The sequence below is a fragment of the Acartia tonsa genome, chromosome 5, assembly GCF_053477335.1.
Source record: "Acartia tonsa isolate MP-2025a chromosome 5, ASM5347733v1, whole genome shotgun sequence".
NCBI classification, from domain to species: domain Eukaryota; kingdom Metazoa; phylum Arthropoda; class Copepoda; order Calanoida; family Acartiidae; genus Acartia; species Acartia tonsa.
In genome coordinates, this window is record NC_137264.1 from 26,219,011 (window position 1) to 26,241,739 (window position 22,729).

Genomic DNA, 22,729 nt, shown 5'->3' on the forward strand with positions numbered 1-22,729 from the left:
GGTTGTTAAGGACCTTGCTTAAGTTTTGGAACTTAAGTGTAAGACATGCAGGGATTGGAGAATTTATACCTATCAAAATCTTTAGTGATGATATTGGTAGACTAGCTATCAACACTTTAACATAAATGTTAGGCTAAGCGAGCGACCTAACCACACACCCTTTATAACTTGAATAAATACAGTTTTAAAACACAGGCATATAATTTTTCTCCTATTCATGTGTGGATTTACTGATAACCTTTTTTGTTTTGGTACTTATTCAAATAACTTTTTCTTTTCTTCAACTAATCATTCTTTACAAAGTAATTAGGAAACAATAAACTTTTTAGTAATATTTAGTTTATGTTCTAATATTAGGGACAAGCGGAGAAAAGCCGAAAGAGTCCTCTAGCGGTGGTATTATGGACTATCCATCTCAAATAGAACCTCCTGTTGAGTTTGCTGGTGACGGTCAGACTGCTGCTGACACATGTGTACGCCGGAGAAATAAATTTCAGCGATCAGTTTCTATAGGAGGAAGTGGGGCAGGTAACAAATTTTCTTTATATTCAGTAAATATTAAGTACTAACCCGCGACTGTAGCTAAGTAGCGCGTCAGATCTTTGTCGGGAAGGTGATATGTTCAAATATCGGCACAGCACAGCGTCAAAACTAGTTACCTAAAGTAGGTGGAATGCTGTGGCCAAAAGATAAAACAGATTCAACTTATTACTATGCTCGGTTAGTTAGTCCTCTAGAGGCTAAAAATTATGTTCTTCTTTATAGCCTTATTAATACATTGTAAAAATTGTCAGGTTCTAGATCAACCAGCAAAGAAACAGGTGGTAGCAAAGCACGCACAAGAAACTCCAGCTATGAAGATTATGCTGTGGGTGGCAATGCAGATTTTCTTTCACATACTTCACCAGCTTGGAAAAAGTTATTTGAACAGGAATGTTGGTTGTGTTTTAAATAACTATAAAGTTTTTACTAGTGATGTACTTAAAATGTACGCCAAAATACTGCTGTTTATAAGATTTGTTAAAAACAAGGTTGACAATATAAAACATGAAATCAAACTGTTTATTAATTTTTCACTATTTTGGGAGGATGTTCTTACCCTCCTCCAAAATAGTTATTAACTTTCCCATGGCCCATGAAAAGCCACATTTTGAGGGAGAACCAAATCGGAACAGCGGTTAACGATATCCTATGGTACAAACAAACACATACACAAAGACATCCTTTATTTTCATATAAGGAGTACATATCAATATTTTTTTTAATCGGTTTTTTCCAACCTTGGTTAAAAAGTTTTATGTTTTACCTTTTATGCTTTTATTATGGATTATATATAAAATTGAACAACACATTAACAGGGCCCTATCTCATCTAAACTATTTGAATCTCCGGTCATCTCCTTCCTGATGAGATGGAACGACCTGGAGGCGCTCCAGATGGCCATGAAGCTGACCCTCAGAAAGGCTGTTTGCAGAGTTTATGCTATGCAAGCTTTTAACTGGCTTTTAAGGTACAGTTTTGATTTCTTGTTAATTAGCAGATTTTAAAACATTTGTTGACAAACATAAAGTAAACATTTGTGTCTAATAGCAGTCAGACCGAATCTGTTCGATATTCTTGTCAATAGTTCTAGTTAACTGCTTGGTATCTTAATAATTTAAGTTTTAACAACCATTACATTTACCATTTTTTTATTTAGATCTGTGACTCAACCAGTGTGTATCCACGACCTTCTCTGGTGCCTCATATCTTCTCTAGAGAAGAGTGTTCACTCAACTTCCAATAATAAGAAAGTGGTCAGCTTCAAGGAGGATAAAGATGGAGTAGAGACAGGAGGTATAGTTCTCTTTACAAAGGGTTTAATTAAGATGATTTAGATAAAGGGATATTAATCCTGAGCACTTATTGCAAAATCAGGGTGGATATTTATTTCAAATATATCTAAGAATTGGCAGATTTATTTGAAACGGATAAGATTTTACTTCTAGAAATTAATTTAGTCCTAAATGGGTCCAGATTGCGGTACTTGTTTAAACATCCCAATAAAATTAGGTTTTATACAAACTAGTTTTTTTTGCTTCACCAATCTATCTTTAGATGATATTTCATTAGAATTGTACTATAGTATTAAGTATTAAAGTGATTATAACATTAACTAATATGGCAAAACTCACTCACCTCTCATTATAAAAAGCTTGTTCTGACAGCAGGAAGATGGATTAGTTCGCTATGATACACCCAGTCCATTAGAACGTCACATAGACACAAATCAGCTGACTTATCATGTACGTCCTGGCAGTTATATGTTGGCAGCTGTATTTAATCTTTGGCTTTGTAAGTTTCTATATATGTATTTACAGTTTGTGTGATCTTAATTATGGGTCATGTTACTGCCTAAAATATGGGACATCATTAATGATTAGCGTAACTTATTTCTTACCTAAATATTTAAGAGAATTTACTGTGTTTTCTTTTAAGGCCAATCTATTTTTATTAGTGATTTTATTTATTTACACAGATAAATTAATAGTTGATTATTTTAGGCGAAGGAACAACTGGCGGTAAAGATTGTGAAGTTGGTTTTGAGCATCCCCTCAGTGATTTAACTCTGGTGGGCGGAGCTGTTAAAACTCTCCCCTCCACATTTCACATTCTTCTTCAGGGATATTTACATTGTTGTACTTTATTATCAGGATAACGGACGCAGTCGTAATGAAAGATTTGAATCTAAATAATATAGCGAAAAGAAATGAAGATACGTAGTGAAGAGAATGAAATATATATAACAAGTTTAAAATGTATGAAATGGTTCAACAAACATTTATTTGTTTAAATGAATCTTAAAACATTTTCATTAGTTTCTAATTAGATAACAAGTTTCAAAAATAAGAATAGTTTATTAGATTATTAGTACAATTCTAAAAATATCAATTGTGCAATAAATACAAAAAATGATTTATATAGACCATATCTGATTTGATGCTTTTGTTGCCATTGGGTTCAGCTGTCCAACAGGCGGCTGTTTCATGCTTTTCCATCAAGTTCTGGCCTTCAGATCATGCCTTCTTACATCAAAGTCAGGTAAAAACTTTCTGGTATAATTTTTATTTTTTTCGTAATTTCAAGGATTTTGGTTAATTTTCTGGAAAAACTTAGATGGTAACATATGTATAAGCCATCCGTTATGAACTCAAATAACAGCCTTTAATGTAAGAAATGTATATTAGTAACTAAATTTTAACTTTTTTTATTTTTGTCTTAGGTTTTCTCAACCATTAGTAAGATACTATCTCGAAGTGAGTCAGATAACTTGGAGAATATAGAAAACACTGTTCTTGGTGTGGGTCTCACAAATCAGGCTGTCAAGGTAACACTTCAAACCCTTTTTTGGTATAGTATCTAATATAACTTAGTAAACCTATCTTCAACTTTTGTTTATTCCTTGGCAGGAGCTCTTTTCCTATTATTCCTTGCCTTTTTTCAATTCAAAGGGGAGAAATACATTTCAAGATTACAAAAAAAGAAACTTGGTACTAGCAATCAAAAATTTTATATCTATAATATGAAGATTGATTCCCCCCTACGCCTTTCAAGTAGCTTTGTTATACTGGGGTTTTGATAAAACATATTACTTGCCATATTAATAGATAACTTGGATAATGTTGATGGCAATGACTTAAAAGAACATGTAGTAGGAATACTTTTTTCAAGATCAAAATTAAGCCATTTGCAGAAGCAAGTATGTTCACATATAGTAAATGCTATTGCAAAGGAGGCCAGCTGTTTAAGAGACGATTGGGAGCTGTCGCTTATGCAAAATGTAGGTGGAGCTTCGGCTGTTATTGGTTCGGCAGCTGTTGCTGGTAGCAGCGCAGCGGCTGTGGCTGCTGGTGCAGCAGTCACTGATCAAGTTGGATATGCCAAGGAAAAAAAACTTATTAAATATTCCTGCAAAGTATTTTTTTGATTTACTTTTAACATTTTAAATTTAAATGGTATCTAGATGAAAGAAAGAAATATTAGTTAATGTAGCTTATATTAAAAAATTCTTTATGCATCATAATCTCGTATCTTTACATGACTAAAGGAAACATAATATATTCAGAGTAATGGAGTGGGAGCAGGGGTAGAGCACTGGAATGATATGACAAGTATGGCGGATATTTCTGTTTCCTCCAGACCTTCTATGCTACCCAGTCTAACTGATGGCAGCACAGGTTACACATTTACATATTTAATTCAGAGTTCATTCACTTCAATACAAAATATTATCTAGGCGCTAGAATTGTAAAAGACCACTCTCATCATTAAACACCCCTTCACGTTAAAATGCGGCTTTGATAATAGGAAGTGAATTCACACCATATCTGTCGGATTTATGAAATACTTATTACTGAATTTGTATTACTTAGAATATTAACTTTATATTACATTAATCAAGTGTCCTTTGCCCGTTATATTTAAAAATAGACCATAAGATTTATATAAAAACTTTAACATGTAAAAGTACAATGAATTTTTGATCAGAAACTTTCTGGGAGAGTGGAGATGAAGATAGAAACAAGACCAAGTGTGTAACCATCAAATGTCAGCCAGCTATTCATCCCAAGTCAATCTCAATACACGTTGATAATGGGAGAGATATTGGAAATAAAGTAAGTTTTCAATTACTGATACAATATTAATATAGGTAAATAACTTTTAAAGAGATTATAAGACCAATGTTTAGGATGTTGCTTAACTCTTTGATCGAATGATCTTAATAGTGGCGAAATTGAGACAAATTCCATGTTTACTAAATTTAGGAATTTGAAACGTAACCTTGAACTGAAGCCACCTAGATTTATTTTATGGAGAAGTGCAATTGATTTGCTTATATTTAACATTCGAAAATCTTCATAACTGCTTTTAATATGAGTGGTCGGTACGGAGTTCTGACACAAGTAAATTTTATTTTAAGGTGGGAACGCTGGTATTTAAATCTGGAAAATCCGCGGATGATCTGTCAATAGTGAAGACTATGGAGGTTGATTCCAAGTTTGCAGGCTGGTTAACTTGCTTCCTAGCAGACTCAGATAATCATCTGCTTGCTGTAGAAATTAAAGGTAATCTAGATACTTGAGAAGGTATATATATGTATTTATATTGACTAATTCCCATACATTAATAGGGTAATGAGAAAACCAGTTAAGCAAGCCGCAAGAAATTTCAGAATCCGTCTTTCAGCCTCTCACACACTGAATAAACACGTATATAAATTAAACAAAAGATTAATAATTTGTCGATAGTTCTATCCCTGTATTTCAATAAATTTTTTTCCTAACAACTTTATTTCTTAAACATTAACTTTTTTGTAATAATTTTGGATCATGGAAAGAAAACAAAGTCATTCCTAAATTAGGACAGAAGTCACCTTCCTAGGAAGGACATAAGTAGCTTTCCTCTTGTGAGAATTTGTTAGATGAAGGGCATAACATGCCTCCCTTAACAAAGATTTTGCAAGATTGAGGACATAAGTAGCCTCCCTTCACCTCACAAAACCTAGCTTTTTGATCATTCACATAGCAAAATCTTGCATAAAATTGGTTTTTGGTCTATCACATAGCAAAATATTGGAAAACTTAGCTTTTCTGTCCTTCACATAGCTAATTCTTGCAAAACATAGCAAATTCTTGCAAAACATAGCAAATTCTTGCAAAACATAGCAAATTCTTGCAAAATATAGCAAATTCTTACAAAACATAGCAAATTCTTGCAAAACATAGCAAATTCTTGCAAAACATAGCAAATTCTTGCAAAACATAGCAAATTCTTGGAAAACTTAGCTTTTCTGTCCTTCACATAGCTAATTCTTGCAAAACATAGCAAATTCTTACAAAACATAGCAAATTCTTGCAAAACATAGCAAATTCTTACAAAACATAGCAAATTCTTGCAAAACATAGCAAATTCTTGCAAAACATTGCAAATTCTTACAAAACATAGCAAATTCTTGCAAAACATAGCTAATTCTTGCAAAACATAGCAAACTCTTGCAAAACATTGCAAATTCTTGCAAAACATAGCTAATTCTTGCAAAACATAGCAAATTCTTACAAAACATAGCTAATTCTTGCAAAACATAGCAAATTCTTGCAAAACATAGCAAATTCTTGCAAAACATAGCAAATTCTTACAAAACATAGCTAATTCTTGCAAAACATAGCAAATTCTTGCAAAACATAGCAAATTCTTACAAAACATAGCAAATTCTTGCAAAACATAGCAAATTCTTACAAAACATAGCAAATTCTTGCAAAACATTGCAAATTCTTGCAAAACATAGCAAATTCTTGCAAAACATAGCAAATTCTTACAAAACATAGCAAATTCTTGCAAAACATAGCAAATTCTTACAAAACATAGCAAATTCTTGCAAAACATAGCAAATTCTTACAAAACATAGCAAATTCTTGCAAAACATAGCTAATTCTTGCAAAACATAGCAAACTCTTGCAAAACATTGCAAATTCTTGCAAAACATAGCTAATTCTTGCAAAACATAGCAAATTCTTACAAAACATAGCAAATTCTTGCAAAACATAGCAAATTCTTGCAAAACATAGCAAATTCTTGCAAAACATAGCAAATTCTTGGAAAACTTAGCTTTTCTGTCCTTCACATAGCAAATTCTTGCAAAACATAGCTAATTCTTGCAAAACATAGCAAATTCTTGCAACACATAGCAAATTCTTGCAAAACATAGCAAATTCTTACAAAACATAGCAAATTCTTGCAAAACATAGCAACTTCTTACAAAACATAGCAAATTCTTGAAAAACTTAGCTTTTCTGTCCTTCACATAGCTAATTCTTGCAAAACATAGCAAATTCTTACAAAACATAGCAAATTCTTGCAAAACATAGCAAATTCTTACAAAACATAGCAAATTCTTGCATAACATAGCAAATTCTTGCAAAACATAGCAAATTCTTGCAAAACATAGCAAATTCTTGCAAAACATAGCAAATTCTTAGAAAACTTAGCTTTTCTGTCCTTCACATAGCTAATTCTTGCAAAACATAGCAAATTCTTGCAAAACTTAGCTTTTTTGTCCTACACATAGCAAATTCTTGCAAAACATAGCAAATTTATACAATGAGGGTCCCAAACTCAAAAACAAATTTTTAGCGCGATCCGACCATCGGTTCTTGAGATATGGTGACCTGGTGTCCTTGGTACCGATGGTAAGATTTGGGAAATGGTTTGAATCCTTAGTAAATATGGCTAAGTCCAAAAATTCTGTGACACTTAGAAGGTACGCTTGGTGTCACCTGGGTATTTTTTCTTCAAAAAAAAAGTGTCAAAATATTTTTGGACTTTTTACTAAGGATTTGAACCATTTCCCAAATCTTCATGTTGGTACCAAGGACACCAGGTCACCGTATCTCAAGAACTGGTGGTCTGATAGCGCTGAAAATTTGTTTTTGAGTTTGGAACCCTTATTGCAAGAATTTGCTATATTTTGCAAGAACTTCCTATGTTTTGCAAGAATTTGCTATGTTTTGTAAGAATTTGCTATGTTTTGTAAGAATTTGCTATGTTTTGCAAGAATTAGCTATGTTTTGCAAGAATTTGCAATGTTTTGCAAGAATTTGCTATGTTTTGCAAGAATTAGCTATGTTTTGCAAGAATTTGCAATGTTTTGCAAGAATTTGCTAAGGATTCGAACCATTTCCCAAATCTTACAGTCGGTACCAAGGACACCAGGTCACCATATCTCAAGAACCGGTGGTCGGATCGCGCTGAAAATTTGTTTTTGAGTTTGGGACTCTCATTGTATGAATTTGCTACGTTTTGCAAGAATTTGCTATGTTTTGTAAGAATTTGCTATGTTTTGCAAGAATTTGCTATGTTTTGCAAGAATTTGATATGTTTTGCAAGAATTTGCTATGTGTTGCAAGAATTTGCTATGTTTTGCAAGAATTAGCTATGTTTTGCAAGAATTTGCTATGTTTTGTAAGAATTTGCAATGTTTTGCAAGAATTTGCTATGTTTTGCAAGAATTAGCTATGTGAAGGACAGAAAAGCTAAGTTTTCCAAGAATTTACTATGTTTTGTAAGAATTTGCTATGTTTTGCAAGAATTTGCTATGTTTTGTAAGAATTTGCTATGTTTTGCAAGAATTTGCTATGTTTTGTAAGAATTTGCAATGTTTTGCAAGAATTTGCTATGTTTTGTAAGAATTTGCTATGTTTTGCAAGAATTAGCTATGTGAAGGACAGAAAAGCTAAGTTTTTCAAGAATTTGCTATGTTTTGTAAGAAGTTGCTATGTTATGCAAGAATTTGCTATGTTTTGTAAGAATTTGCTATGTTTTGCAAGAATTTGCTATGTTTTGCAAGAATTTGCTATGTTTTGTAAGAATTTGCTATGTTTTGTAAGAATTTGCTATGTTTTGCAAGAATTAGCTATGTTTTGCAAGAATTTGCAATGTTTTGCAAGAATTTGCTATGTTTTGCAAGAATTAGCTATGTTTTGCAAGAATTTGCTATGTTTTGCAAGAATTAGCTATGTTTTGCAAGAATTTGCTATGTTTTGTAAGAATTTGCAATGTTTTGCAATAATTTGCTATGTTTTGTAAGAATTTGCTATGTTTTGCAAGAATTAGCTATGTGAAGGACAGAAAAGCTAAGTTTTCCAAGAATTTGCTATGTTTTGCAAGAATTAGCTATGTTTTGCAAGAATTTGCTATGTTTTGCAAGAATTTGCTATGTTATGCAAGAATTTGCTATGTTTTGTAAGAATTTGCTATGTTTTGCAAGAATTTGCTATGTTTTGCAAGAATTAGCTATGTTTTGCAAGAATTTGCTATGTTTTGTAAGAATTTGCAATGTTTTGCAAGAATTTGCTATGTTTTGCAAGAATTAGCTATGTGAAGGACAGAAAAGCTAAGTTTTCCAAGAATTTACTATGTTTTGTAAGAATTTGCTATGTTTTGCAAGAATTTGCTATGTTTTGTAAGAATTTGCTATGTTTTGCAAGAATTTGCTATGTTTTGTAAGAATTTGCAATGTTTTGCAAGAATTTGCTATGTTTTGTAAGAATTTGCTATGTTTTGCAAGAATTAGCTATGTGAAGGACAGAAAAGCTAAGTTTTTCAAATATTTGCTATGTTTTGTAAGAAGTTGCTATGTTTTGCAAGAATTTGCTATGTTTTGTAAGAATTTGCTATGTTTTGCAAGAATTTGCTATGTTTTGCAAGAATTTGCTATGTTTTGTAAGAATTTGCTATGTTTTGTAAGAATTTGCTATGTTTTGCAAGAATTAGCTATGTTTTGCAAGAATTTGCAATGTTTTGCAAGAATTTGCTATGTTTTGCAAGAATTAGCTATGTTTTGCAAGAATTTGCTATGTTTTGCAAGAATTAGCTATGTTTTGCAAGAATTTGCTATGTTTTGTAAGAATTTGCAATGTTTTGCAATAATTTGCTATGTTTTGTAAGAATTTGCTATGTTTTGCAAGAATTAGCTATGTGAAGGACAGAAAAGCTAAGTTTTCCAAGAATTTGCTATGTTTTGCAAGAATTAGCTATGTTTTGCAAGAATTTGCTATGTTTTGCAAGAATTTGCTATGTTATGCAAGAATTTGCTATGTTTTGTAAGAATTTGCTATGTTTTGCAAGAATTTGCTATGTTTTGTAAGAATTAGCTATGTGAAGGACAGAAAAGCTAAGTTTTCCAAGAATTTGCTATGTTTTGCAAGAATTTGCTATGTTTTGCAAGAATTTGCTATGTTTTGCAAGAATTTGCTATGTTTTGCAAGAATTTGCTATGTTTTGCAAGAATTTGCTAGGTTATGCAAGAATTTGCTATGTTTTGTAAGAATTGGCTATGTTTTGCAAGAATTTGCTATGTTTTGTAAGAATTTGCAATGTTTTGCAAGAATTTGCTATGTTTTGTAAGAATTTGCTATGTTTTGCAAGAATTAGCTATGTGAAGGACAGAAAAGCTATGTTTTGCAAGAATTTGCTATGTTTTGTAAGAATTTGCAATGTTTTGCAAGAATTTGCTATGTTTTGTAAGAATTTACTATGTTTTGCAAGATGAAGGACATAAGCAGCCTTCCTAATGTAAGAATTTGTCAGACAAAGGACATAAGTCACCTCCCTTAAGTTAGATTTTGTTAGATGAAGGACATAAGTAGCCTTCCTTAGATCAATTTCCAGTGACTTCTGTCCTAATTAGGAATGACTTTGTTTTCTTTCCATGATCCAATTTATATTGACTAATTCCCATTCATTAATAGGGTAATGAGAAAACCAGTTAAGCAAGCCGCAAGAAATTTCAGAATCCGTCTTTCAGCCTCTCACACACTGAATAAACACGTATATAAATTAAACAAAAGATTAATAATTTGTCGATAGTTCTATCCCTGTATTTCAATAAATTTTTTTCCTAACAACTTTATTTCTTAAACATTAACTTTTTTGTAATAATTTTTATTAAGGTCCTGACAATACTGTACGCCTACGTCAAATCAAATTAATTGGAAAAGCCAACGACTTTCCTTCACCTTACCTACCCAACCGAGCAGACTCGCAGCGCATCCAGCAAGCTAACTGTGAAACTGAAACTTTGCGCGTTTTTCGCCTCATTACTGGGCAAGTCTTTGGTAAATTGCTGGAGGCAGACGTTGAAAAGAATGCAACTGTCAATAACTTGGATAATGTTGATGGCAATGACTTAAAAGAACATGTAGTAGGAATACTTTTTTCAAGATCAAAATTAAGCCATTTGCAGAAGCAAGTATGTTCACATATAGTAAATGCTATTGCAAAGGAGGCCAGCTGTTTAAGAGACGATTGGGAGCTGTCGCTTATGCAAAATGTAGGTGGAGCTTCGGCTGTTATTGGTTCGGCAGCTGTTGCTGGTAGCAGCGCAGCGGCTGTGGCTGCTGGTGCAGCAGTCACTGATCAAGTTGGATCTGCCAAGGAAAAAAAACTTATTAAATATTCCTGCAAAGTATTTTTTTGATTTACTTTTAACATTTTAAATTTAAATGGTATCTAGATGAAAGAAAGAAATATAATCATTGTAAAGTATTTTTGGATTTACTTTTAACATTTTAAATTTAAATGGTACCTAAACCCCGAACAAACATAATATGCAAATCTGAATTATCAAAATAGCAGCCTTATTATTCATTTAGGATGATTTTACAATAAATATGAAATATAGATGCATCTTTTAGTTACAAAATTCCACTGTTATTTTTTTAATAATCAGCACCAATAAAGCTCAAGATCTCAAAGCATTTGGGGGAAATACTGGTGAACAAAAATAATATGCAAATCCAAAACAAAGCAATAAAAAAAGAATTTTTGGCACTTTTCTCCACTTTTAAAGATTGATTCTGATAAATTAATAAGTTTATAAGGGATTTATGCATTAATTATTATGAAATATAGTATAAGGTAGAAATTAATGATTTTTCTAAATAAGAAATGTTTGAAAAAAATAAATTTGATCCCTATCACTTTAGAAGACAGCTGCTTAACCCCAGTTTTATGGATGAACCTAAATAAATGTTACAGATAAAAATTACCCTGAAAAGTATACAAAAATGTTTGTTTATGTGTTAAAAAAATTCTTTTTAAAACATTGATTGAGGATGATGACCTTTAAGATGCTCCTGTTGGTGGTGATGGTGAGCCAAATGTTATCAAAGTGCATGTCCATTACAACAACTTGTCTATTATCCTATGTACAATTTTTTGTAGTCTTAGCCAGGGAGTAAGGGAGGGGACAATGAATCGAATATTTAATCTTTAGGAGTCTCAGACTTTGGGGTCTGGCTTAAAGGGAATGTGCAAGAATTTAGCAGTTTCTGACTGAGTTTGGGGACTTGCGCAAGAAATGCCGTTACTCGCTATGTTAGTTTTGAATATATATAGTTTTGCAGACAGAGAGTAGTTCAAATATAAATACACGGCCCTCCTCCAATACTATATTTCACTCCCTTCATCCCCACCTCCTTTTAAAAAGTATACGAGAAAGGGAAATAAACAGGATAAAAAGGGGCAGGAAGGCGTGCGGGTCATATACTTGCTCATTCAGCTACACGCCTGCCTGCCCCTTTTTTCCGTGTTCACATCACTTGCCCCAAAATCTCTTTTCTTTTTCCATGTCATCTGAAGAGATCCAGGGAGATATTTCTAGTAATTAATTACAGAATGGTTATGTCAGTCTGTAATACTGGTAATCTTATTTTCAAATAATTGCTTTTTTTCTTAGAACTTTTTTCTTAGTTTATGGTTTTCTAGATTTAATCAACAATCACTTTACAATTTCCACCATATTTTCGGGATTATTCTGGTTTTCATGGCCTTTCTTCAAAAACTCTCAAATTGAATTAATTGCCCATTGTCCCCTCCTTTACTCCCTGAATTTTAGCAGCCTCCAATGGAGCCTTCCGACAAGAATTATAACCATCTCCTAAAAACTACAGTATTCACTTTATGAATTGGAGTAAATAAAATTGCAATTCTTTTCTTTTTTAATAATGCTGGGCTGGAGGCTGCTATGACTACAAAAATTGGATCATAGTTTAATATATAAGTTGTCATCATGGACATGCACTTTGATAACATTTGGCTCACCATCACCACCAATAGGAGCATCTTAAAGGTCATCAACCTCAAAATCAAGAATTTAAAATGAATTTTTTTAACACATAAAAAAAACATTTTTGTATACTTTTCAGGGTAATTTTTATCTTTAACATTTAATTAGTGTCATCCATAAAACTGGGGGTCAGCAAGCTGTCCTCTAAAGTAATAGGGATCGAATTTATTTTTTTCAAACATTTCTTATTTAGAAAAATCATTAATTTCTACCTTATACTATATTTCATAATAATTAATGCATAAATCCCTTAAAAAATTATTGGTTTATCAGAATTAATCTTTAAAAGTGGAGAAAAGTGCCAAAAAAACTTTTTTATTGCTTTGTTTTGGATTTGCATATTATTTTTGTTCACCAGTATTTCCCCCAAATGCTGTTTTTGAGATCTTGTGCTTTATCGGTTCTGATTAAAAAAAAATAACAGTGTAATTTTGTAACCAAAAGAGGCATCTATATTTGACATGTTTATTGTAAAATCATCCTAAATGAATAATAAGGCTGCTATTTTGAAAATTCAGATTTGCATATTATGTTTGTTCGGGGTTTAGATGAAAGTAGGAAATATAATCATATGTAAAAACTAACTTATCAAGCCAGGTAGCGAAAATGATAAATTTGTACCTAATTATTAAACAGATTTGTACTATTTTGATCTTTATTTTTTTTCTTTAAGTATTTACAGCGACACGTAACTAAGAAAACTGCGAACTTATACACATTCCACCAGGGTTGGCAGGAAAAGTCCAGGGCAGTTAAAACCACATGGTTTTGACCGGTTTTGACCACCAATAAAAGTCAACAAAGCCTTAACAAAAGTCCACCTTGAAAAAAATGCTATGTTCGCCTCCAAAAAGATCCTAAATTACTACTTTTTCGTAATAAACTTCTTATTTTTTATCAAAATGCCTGTAAACACAGTATAAAAACATTATAATTTACAACAATATAAGACTTATTTTTAGAAAGCAACATTTTTATTTGAAATATGTATTTAGGTATGAGAGAGTCGATAGTGAGCTGAGAGGATTTCTTGGTAGTACAGATACTCTACAATTCTCCTGAATAAATGAACGATAGTACCTAAAAAATTTAGGCTGCCTCTTAAATTATAAAACTAACAGATACAAATTTTTTTATTAAACATGCTACAAAATTTATCAATGAAACATATAATAAGAATTCAGAAACTAACAAATACTTTTAGCTTAAATTAGGAACAGTGTTCTTTTGACTTATTAATTTAACATTAATGTCAATAAGTTAATTTTATAATTTAAGAGGCAATCCTAAATTTTATACTAACGTTCATTCATTCAAGAGAATTGTAGAGTATCTGTACTACCAAGAAGTCCTCTCAGCTCATTATTGCCACTCTCATACCTAAATACAAAAGATTGGGTCAATATGTTGACATTTACAGAGATTATTTTTTTAAAATTTACTTTTTTCAAAAGTACGGACTTTTGCTGGAGTTAACCAATAAAATCCGGATTTTTCCTTGTCCGCAAATTAAACCTACAAAAATCCCGAATTTTGCCAACCCTGCATTCCAGTATTTACAACTTTTATTTAGCTCTTTTATGGAATATTTTCAAGATGTTTTATGTCTAGGCTTCTGATACATATTGTTTTGAGATGTTATCCATGGTATTAGCTCTGAGTGGAAGCACAGTTGGCAGTCTTTATCTCAGCAATCAATATTCTTTGATCAAGGAAATTATTAAATCTCTACTTTCAATTTAATAAATAATTTGATAAATATGCCTCATTGAAAAAGATATATAGCATTCAATTTAATAATTACAAACAGTGTTCTGGAGCCGGAGCCGGGAGCAGCAACATTTTTGGTGGAGCCGGAGCCGTATTTTACGTTAAAAACGGCTCCGGCTCCGGACTAGCTAAAAATGATTTTTTAAAGTAATATTATAATTTGGCAACGGTCTATTTCCATATAATAAACTGAAAAACTATTGTTACTTAACAAATAGACACACATCCTTCTACTTTTATATAGCTTTAATCAAATAAAAGCAAAATATTTTATATTATTTATTTTATTTTATCAAATTCAATAATGAAAAAAAATTGATATATTAATTTTAAGGTAGGAGCCGGAGCCGGAGCTGGAGCCGGAGCCGGAGCCGCATCAAAATTATACGGCTCCGGCACCCTGATTACAAATCTATGCTTTCTCGCCATTCGCATTGCCCTTTTTGAAACTTCAAACCAGTGGTTTCTGAGTCAAACATTTTTTTCCTTCGCCCAATATTGTCTAATAATCCATTCTAGAAATGATTTGAATCAGATTTTTTTCTGAGCCATATGATATTGTAAAAATCATGAAATATGGTTGGTTAGTAAGATAGACATTTGTCCTTGAAAAAGAAAAAAATCAGAGGGTTAATTTCTGTGCTGTTTCTCATACGAGAATAAGCTGCAATAGACATAAGTAAATTAAAATCTTATTTGACAATCAAAAATATTATAAAGAGAAGATTTTTTATTAATTTGCTGAACTAGGACATGTTAAGCTTCCTTCATACCGGGACAGCGAGAGTACAACGCGCCGTTGTAGCCGTTTTACGTCGCATTTTGCCGCTTGTACCGCCAATGCGGTTTGCCAACATTCTTAACATATCAAATCTGCCACCAAAAGACTTCACAATTTTGAATACTGCGTCTCATTCGTCGCAGAAGAGTGGGGACAGCGGCAGTGCAGCTAATAGTCTACCAAGGTTTGATCCTGACACTGTTGGTGTTCTAGACATATTCCTGGGATGTATTGCCAAGAGTTTGAGTATTCAAGTCAAGAAGAAAAGTCATACAGGTATAATCATTTACATTAAAGTAACAGGATGTGTGTCTGTATGATCCCTAGGTAATATCTTGTAGATTCAACCCTATAAGAGATTCTTCAAAAAGAATTGAATTGATAACTTAAAAACGAGCCCGCACGTCAAGTGCAAATTTTTATACTATTAATTTCATTTCCTATCTTTAATACAAAGTAGCTTAATGTCTGTCTGTCCGTCCCTTAAGATCTCGGTAACCACTGAACCGATCGAATTCTACTCTTCAGGGTATTTACCTGTTGGTCCTGTGGTGGTTTTAAGCTATTTTCTTAGGGGTGGGATACCCTTAACCCCCCCCCCAAAAAAAAAAAATCTCCCCCCCCCCTATTTTTTGGGTTTGTGGGGAAGTTAGTTCACATAAAAGTACTGGCAGCACCAGTAGTACTTAGTCTTTTATTTATTTATTTTTCTTTTCTTGGGGCAAAGCCCCTAGAGGCTAGGAGCGAAGCCGCTAGTGATTATAATAAGGAAGGATCTCGCTAACCGCTGAACCGATCGGGTTTTCTCTAACAGGGTAGTTTCGCATAGGTCCCGGGAAGTTTTATAACTATTTTGGGGGATTTTACCACCAACTTCCCAAGAGAAATCATAAAAAAGATTGAAAAATTCTTGCGTAGAGACTTGAACGCAACAAAGACAATTATTTCTCAAATTAGATATTTGAAATAATAAAAAAACATTTAAAGTGCCACCAGGGGCCTCTAGGGGCGTAGCCGCTTGTAATGTATAATGTATTGTATATACTTCCCCCTTTACTCAATTCACTAATATCAATGTTTTTGTAGGTCGAAGTGTGAGTACAGTTTCTCTAGCCTCGTGTATCCACCCCAGGGATAATCTGGGCCCACGGTGGTGGCTCAGGGGAACCATACACAAGAAAATTGCTGAGGAGATCATCACCTTGATTAAAGAGATGACAGAGGTAAACATAATCTGATATTACACAATTATTATAATTTCTAATAAAATAGGTATACACAAGATTTAACCTACATCCCTAAAATTTAAAATTTATGTATTAAGGAACTATCCTTGGCAGAATTTCCACATGAGAATTTCCTTTTAAGATTAGAGCTACACTTTCTTAGTAGGTCCTATCTCCTAATGCACTTTGATCCCAGCCATTACAGACAACCAACGACCTTTTTCTGGTAGTCTTGCTTGTATGTACAATATTAATCTGAGCATGTTTCGGACCAAGGTAATTTTCCTATGCGTACCTGCTAATTTAACTAAATATATAAGTTTAACGTGAAGGGTAATGGACAATTAAATCCCTCAAAGCGGATATATTCACTTTATTTTTCGCTCAGTTGCAGGTTTTTATGCACCACGAAAGTTCACTAAAGTTTGATAGAAAATATTATGTTAAAAAATTCATATTTGTAGAGCAAAGTATCTGAAGAATGGACAGATGTGAGTAAATCTGCTATAGCCGAGGCTGTTCTGAACCTTACAAAGCTGGATGATGTCAGGAGACAACCAGATGAAGGACTTAGGTGAAAAGTTTTATATAATTTACATCACTTTCATTTGAATATTTTGGTTAAAACACAAGAATATAATATTTTTACGTTATGTAAAATAAGTAGAAGTACATCGTATTTCTTAAGAGATGAATGACTGATGATCTAATAACTGATATTCCAGGTGTCCGACTGTCTGGCTGGCAGGGGCTGCTCTCTGTGTACTTCATGCTGATCATGTAGAGGTAAATACATGTATAAAAATTACTATAAATGAATAATATTTAGGAAGGGAACATTGAAATATAAAATCCTAATATATGTTTATTATTTTTATTTATACAGGAACACCTTAGTCATCAAAAGGCATCCAAACAACGAAGTGCCTATTACAATGTATCTGATTATTGAGAGGTTCATTTTTTAGGGCCTGTCAAGTGGAGAGTGGGGTGGTGGGAGTGGACAGGACAGACCTGTTTGTGATAACCATGATGATGGCGAGACCCTGGCTATCATTCTCTGTGATACTTGTGGTAATCTCTGCTCTGATTGTGATAGGTAAGATATTATTCTCTGTCATACTTGTGGTAATCTCTGCTCTGGTTGTAATATCTGTAAGACTTGGTATAAAATCTGCTTGAAATTATATTCTAAATCGGAATATTTGAAGAAGAAAAAATGTATTTTTAATAATTTGTACCTACCTAATTATTTTAGATTCCTGCATTTACATCGTAAAACTCGTCACCATGGAAGACAAGTTTTCAAAGAAGAAGAAGAAGCAATGAAGGTAAACCTTTAATAGAGAGTCACCTGACGTTGATCTTCTCGGAATAATTTTCATTACATTATTGATTTTCTGAGATTTAAGGCATGTCTCAGTGCAAAATATACGTTGCGTAAAAAAATGTACCTCTTGTATTTAGGTGAACCTGCATGAAGGATGTGGACGAGCCAAGTTATTCTGGCTTACTGCAGCTGCGGATGCAGCCACCCTCAAAGGAATGATTGAATTTAAAGATGAAGGAAACAAGAAAGGTTCGTCTGGAGGATTTGTTGAAGCTGTATGCAGGTATAACGCTAAATTATTTTTGGTATCGCTGACAGAATATGTTTTAAGAATAATCTGCATCGGAAACTCATTTAAATTCTAATTGCATCAATAATCAATAATCATAGAGAATTAAAGTCCTTTTCGTATAAACTGGCAAACTTAATTAACGATTTTCTTACAAAAGCCTCGGGTTATCAGGTTTAATAACAATGTTCTTTAATAAGGGGGGGGGGGAAGTTCTGACACATTTGCGTAAACCTGGTGTATAGACTTTATCTTTGAACTGAGAGGATAGGTTATTAGGGATAAAATCATTCTTATATGATAAATTTCCCCCAGATTTAAGCTTTTTGGATAGGCCTCCAGGTTCCGGAGCTCCAAGCCTCCAGGTGGTCTCTGTACAGGTAAAAATAAAAAATAAGATTTTTTTTGAAGAGTTAGAGGTTAACTTATAAAACAAAATATGCTTCTTTTTGATTGTTATTCACATATTTGAAGAAAAAACATACATATTTTGTCTCATAAGCTGACATCTAACTCTTAAAAAAAAAATTTTTTTTCTTTCATTTTTACCTGTAGAGAGCCCACCTGGAGGCCTGGAGCTCCGGAACCTGGAGGCCTATCCAAAAAATCTTAAATCTGGGGGAAATTCATCATATAAGAATGATTTTATCCCTAATAACCTATCCTCTCAGTCTAAAGATGAAGCCTATACACCAGGTTTACGCAAATGTGTCAAAACTTCCCCCCCCCCCTTAACATCGATGAAGTTTGAGATGATGCAAAAATTTTGTTTGTATAGATGTATTTTACACTATGTAGTTTATCTAAGGTATAGGTATTTTTTCCCTAGATATTGTGGAGGTTCAAGTTGCGCAGCTATGCCAGTACTGCACGGGGTGTGCACCCAGTCAGACTGCCAGGAATACTCCCGCATAGCCTGCAGCAAGCATCTGTCTTGTGGCCACCCCTGTGGAGGTATTGCTGGAGAAATTGACTGTCTCCCTTGTCTGAAGGGGTGCGATGCTAGTGAGGCTAATAATATTAAACAGGTAACTTCCTTTTTTTAATTTTGTTAAGTAAAAACTTTTACGAAGTAGCATTTTCGGCTATACATAGTTGAAGTTTACCGTTCTAATTTGATAATATCACTAAGATACTTTTTGCAGAAATCAAATTGAATAATCGGCTCATAAATGAAGATAATTATGTCTTACGGTGTGTCTGAAGCATGAAACAGATAAACGAATTTGTTTTTGTCTTATCATGCTTTTAGACCTCGAGCTTCTTGAACTATTTTTCATTCATCCTACATTTCTTTAAAGGGTATGGGAAGCTAATATCGTTCTTGTAGCATCCATGTAGAAGCTTTAGCTTAATACAATAACATTGACCGATCACTTACATTTTTGTAATCCTATATGTTTTTTTTTATAGAAAAATTAATAGATTTTCTTTTTAGCACCAATATTCCTATAAAGATATGGTGGTTAAGGAAGCGTTGTTTAACAAATAATTTTCTTAATTTAGGATGAAAATTAAAAATCGAGGTTATAGAAACTGTACAGCAATATAACGGCTATTTAATGCGGCAATTTCTATTCTATTTTCTTTATTATATAAATAGGAGATAGATTTTTAATATTCATACTTTGGTTATAGACTTATGGTGCTAAAAGACTTATTTTAAACAGCAGTTTTCTTGATTTTTTGTTTAGGTATACCTAAGTAATAATCTTAAATTTTTCCCATTAATTTATTGACCAAAAAAATTAAAGAGAAGTAGTCAAAAAAAAATTTATTTTTTTTCATAAAAATCAAATTAGGCGGCTAAACTAGAAAAATGCTTTCCAATGCTGCTTATATTAACCCCTTATAAATCACTGTGTTAAGTAGTGAATTAAATTCTCAATCACTTTAACCTAAAAAATAGGGTTTGCAATCCGGATCCGGAATCCGCCCAATTTTTGGGCCAATTTTGGAATCCGAATCAGGAATCCGTTTTTTAATAGCGGATTCCGGATTCTTAATTGGTATGCTAAAATTAGCGTCTTGAGTTTTTTCTTTCAACTCTCGCTTTTTGAAGATTATCATCATTAGGTATATATAAAATCTTTTAAAATCTGGTTCGATTACGGAAGTGAATTATAGAGAACACCAAGAACATTAATTTTTAGGACATGTGTATTGTGTAGCACTTAATTTTAAAATTTTTATAAAAAGCCTTTTAAAATACTGCTAGAATCCGGAATCCGAATCCGGCCAAAAAATTCGACGGATTGCCATCACCACTAAAAAACTCTTATCTCGAATATTACCCAGTGGAAAAAAAGAACATTACTACATTCTAATTAATCTACATCCTTTTTTCTCCTCATTATTCATTGGCTTCCATGAAGCAGATTTCACAGACACCAAGTAAGAGAAGAAATATTGAGTTATGTGGAGCCATATTATCCTATAATATTCCCTGATAAAAATATCCGTAATAAAATCTTATATTCAAGGATGGAGATGATATGTGTATGATTTGTTTCACAGAACCTTTGTCTCCTATTCCTTGCATCAAGCTGGATTGTAACCATGTCTTCCATTTCTCTTGTGTCAGGTATACCACCAAAAATATTTTATAACATGCATAAAATGATTAATCCACAGACAAAAAAGGATGGTGTAGTTATTTTTTGTGGTTTTAGCTTTAATTTAGATTTTATCATTTTTGAACTATTTTTTAATATTAAACTTTTGCAGAGGAGTGTTGAATGCTCGATGGTTTGGTCCTAGAATTACTTTTGGATTTACACAATGTCCAATTTGTAAGGTAAAATAGTTTTAGAAGCTAATCCCGTCTGTCTTGTAGATGGGATTCGGTAAACTTAGAATTTTTATTCATTCTAATTGTGACATAAAGTGTAGGTAGAATCTCCAAACATAGCAAATCTATGTCAAACATTATCATAAGTAGGTATATAATTTTATATTTAATTTTAGTCTCAGTAAAGAAAACTAAAAATTCTTTGTTTAATTTGTTTTAATTTGATAATAGTAATTATAAGTTTTCTGGTTTAATAACATTTGATAATAATATTTTATTGATAGAACAAATATCTATACATTATATTATAGAAATTTTATCTTTCTAGGCTGAAATAAATCATTCCTCTCTGACTGATTTGTTACAACCTATAAGAACTCTGTACGAGGATGTTAAGAAAAAGGTAAAATTATTTCATGATTTATATATTATTTTTATTTTTATTCAAAATAGCTTGATATAAAATGAAATCTACTCTGAGCAACTATCCCTTTGCCGTACTTTATTATTTTATTTTTATTATAGGCACTAATGAGACTTGAATACGAGGGCCTGAGTAGGTGCGAAGCATTGAGCACAGAAGGTGCCCGATGGTTTAACAACCCCACTGGGTTTGCACTCTACAGATATGCCTACTATGTCTGCTTCAAGTGTAATAAGGTATTGTGCAGATCATTTATTGTAAAACGGATGAAAACTTTAATGAGAAGAAAAAATTTATTTTCATTTAAAGTTAGTTTGAAAAAAAATACAGTTATACAGTAGAGTTTCATTGGTCTAGAGAAGTAAATCCCTCTTAATAATTAAACTTTCTACATAGAATTATCGACAGACGAACGAACAAATTGAGTTAAAGAGTAGATGTCGATTGGTCAAAGGGATATCAGGAAATAAATAAGTTCTCTATCTTTGATAGGAGCCAACAAAAACCACCTCACAATCATAATTAATCATTACCATATACATCAAGTCTTGTAATGATAATTCTAAAAAAATGTGTAGGCCTATTTTGGTGGAGAAGCTCGATGTGATCAAGAGGCAGCTGCTGGAGATGTTTTTAATCCTGAGGAGCTGGTCTGTGGAGGTTGTAGTGATGTTTCACAGGTAAATATTCAAAATTCATCCAGGATCTTGTTATACAAGTATCTAATGCATTTAGAAACATGATAGGAAGCTAAACAATCATTGTCTACCTATGTATAAGGGTTTCTAGAATTATTTACTGTTTTGGCAGCTAAAATATCAAAATTTTATTTAGGCCCAGATGTGTCCAAAGCATGGAACTGATTACTTGGAGTATAAGTGTAGATATTGTTGTTCTGTCGCTGTTTTCTTCTGCTTTGGAACAACTCATTTCTGTAATGCTTGTCATGATGATTTCCAGAGAGTCGTTAATATTCCCAAGACAGAACTACCACAATGTCCTGTAGCTCCTAAGGTAAATTTTAAACTTTATTGGTTAGATTAAAGTTCTTGAAGTTAAGAAAAATCTGTATTATAGAGCACAAAGTAACTTCATTCGACTTAACTTCCAGTGATTCTTTATTAAAGTTTTTTTTTGGGGGGGGGGGATTAATGCAGTATCGTTCATTGTCCTATTTGACATTTTTAACAATGTTCACTTGTCTATAACTATCTTATAAAGATGTTATGATTTTTATATATTTTTCTATATTTCATTCCAATTTTCAAATTTTTGTGGCCTGCCCAATCATTCTATTTGAATTATGCGTCTTTTTTTAAAGTGACTGGTATTTACTGGAGTGAAATAGTGGTCTTTTATAAACATCATAAAATGCACTTTAAAGATTAAAATTGCGTTTACATGTATCACTTAAATCTATAGAACTATGATAACCAAAACAAAAAGAAGTGAAA

At 32.6% G+C, this 22,729-nt stretch overlaps 1 protein-coding gene across 1 annotated transcript in view; it reads left to right on the forward strand.

The window, feature by feature from the left end:
• The window catches only part of hiw (MYC binding protein highwire), an 80,650-nt gene that overhangs the window by 56,709 nt on the left and 1,212 nt on the right, over positions 1 to 22,729 (forward strand). The window contains exons 47-71 of the mRNA XM_080162517.1: positions 358 to 528; positions 795 to 926; positions 1,354 to 1,510; positions 1,700 to 1,836; positions 2,544 to 2,660; positions 2,963 to 3,081; positions 3,263 to 3,367; positions 4,106 to 4,217; positions 4,528 to 4,655; positions 4,961 to 5,105; positions 10,488 to 10,993; positions 15,185 to 15,491; positions 16,302 to 16,438; positions 16,906 to 17,015; positions 17,167 to 17,227; positions 17,410 to 17,540; positions 17,700 to 17,772; positions 17,909 to 18,054; positions 18,890 to 19,088; positions 20,544 to 20,644; positions 20,788 to 20,857; positions 21,180 to 21,254; positions 21,377 to 21,511; positions 21,854 to 21,955; positions 22,110 to 22,289. Of these exons, the coding sequence (XP_080018643.1) occupies positions 358 to 528; positions 795 to 926; positions 1,354 to 1,510; positions 1,700 to 1,836; positions 2,544 to 2,660; positions 2,963 to 3,081; positions 3,263 to 3,367; positions 4,106 to 4,217; positions 4,528 to 4,655; positions 4,961 to 5,105; positions 10,488 to 10,993; positions 15,185 to 15,491; positions 16,302 to 16,438; positions 16,906 to 17,015; positions 17,167 to 17,227; positions 17,410 to 17,540; positions 17,700 to 17,772; positions 17,909 to 18,054; positions 18,890 to 19,088; positions 20,544 to 20,644; positions 20,788 to 20,857; positions 21,180 to 21,254; positions 21,377 to 21,511; positions 21,854 to 21,955; positions 22,110 to 22,289 (3,656 nt within the window). The remainder of the gene's footprint in view (positions 1 to 357; positions 529 to 794; positions 927 to 1,353; positions 1,511 to 1,699; positions 1,837 to 2,543; positions 2,661 to 2,962; positions 3,082 to 3,262; positions 3,368 to 4,105; positions 4,218 to 4,527; positions 4,656 to 4,960; positions 5,106 to 10,487; positions 10,994 to 15,184; positions 15,492 to 16,301; positions 16,439 to 16,905; positions 17,016 to 17,166; positions 17,228 to 17,409; positions 17,541 to 17,699; positions 17,773 to 17,908; positions 18,055 to 18,889; positions 19,089 to 20,543; positions 20,645 to 20,787; positions 20,858 to 21,179; positions 21,255 to 21,376; positions 21,512 to 21,853; positions 21,956 to 22,109; positions 22,290 to 22,729) is intronic.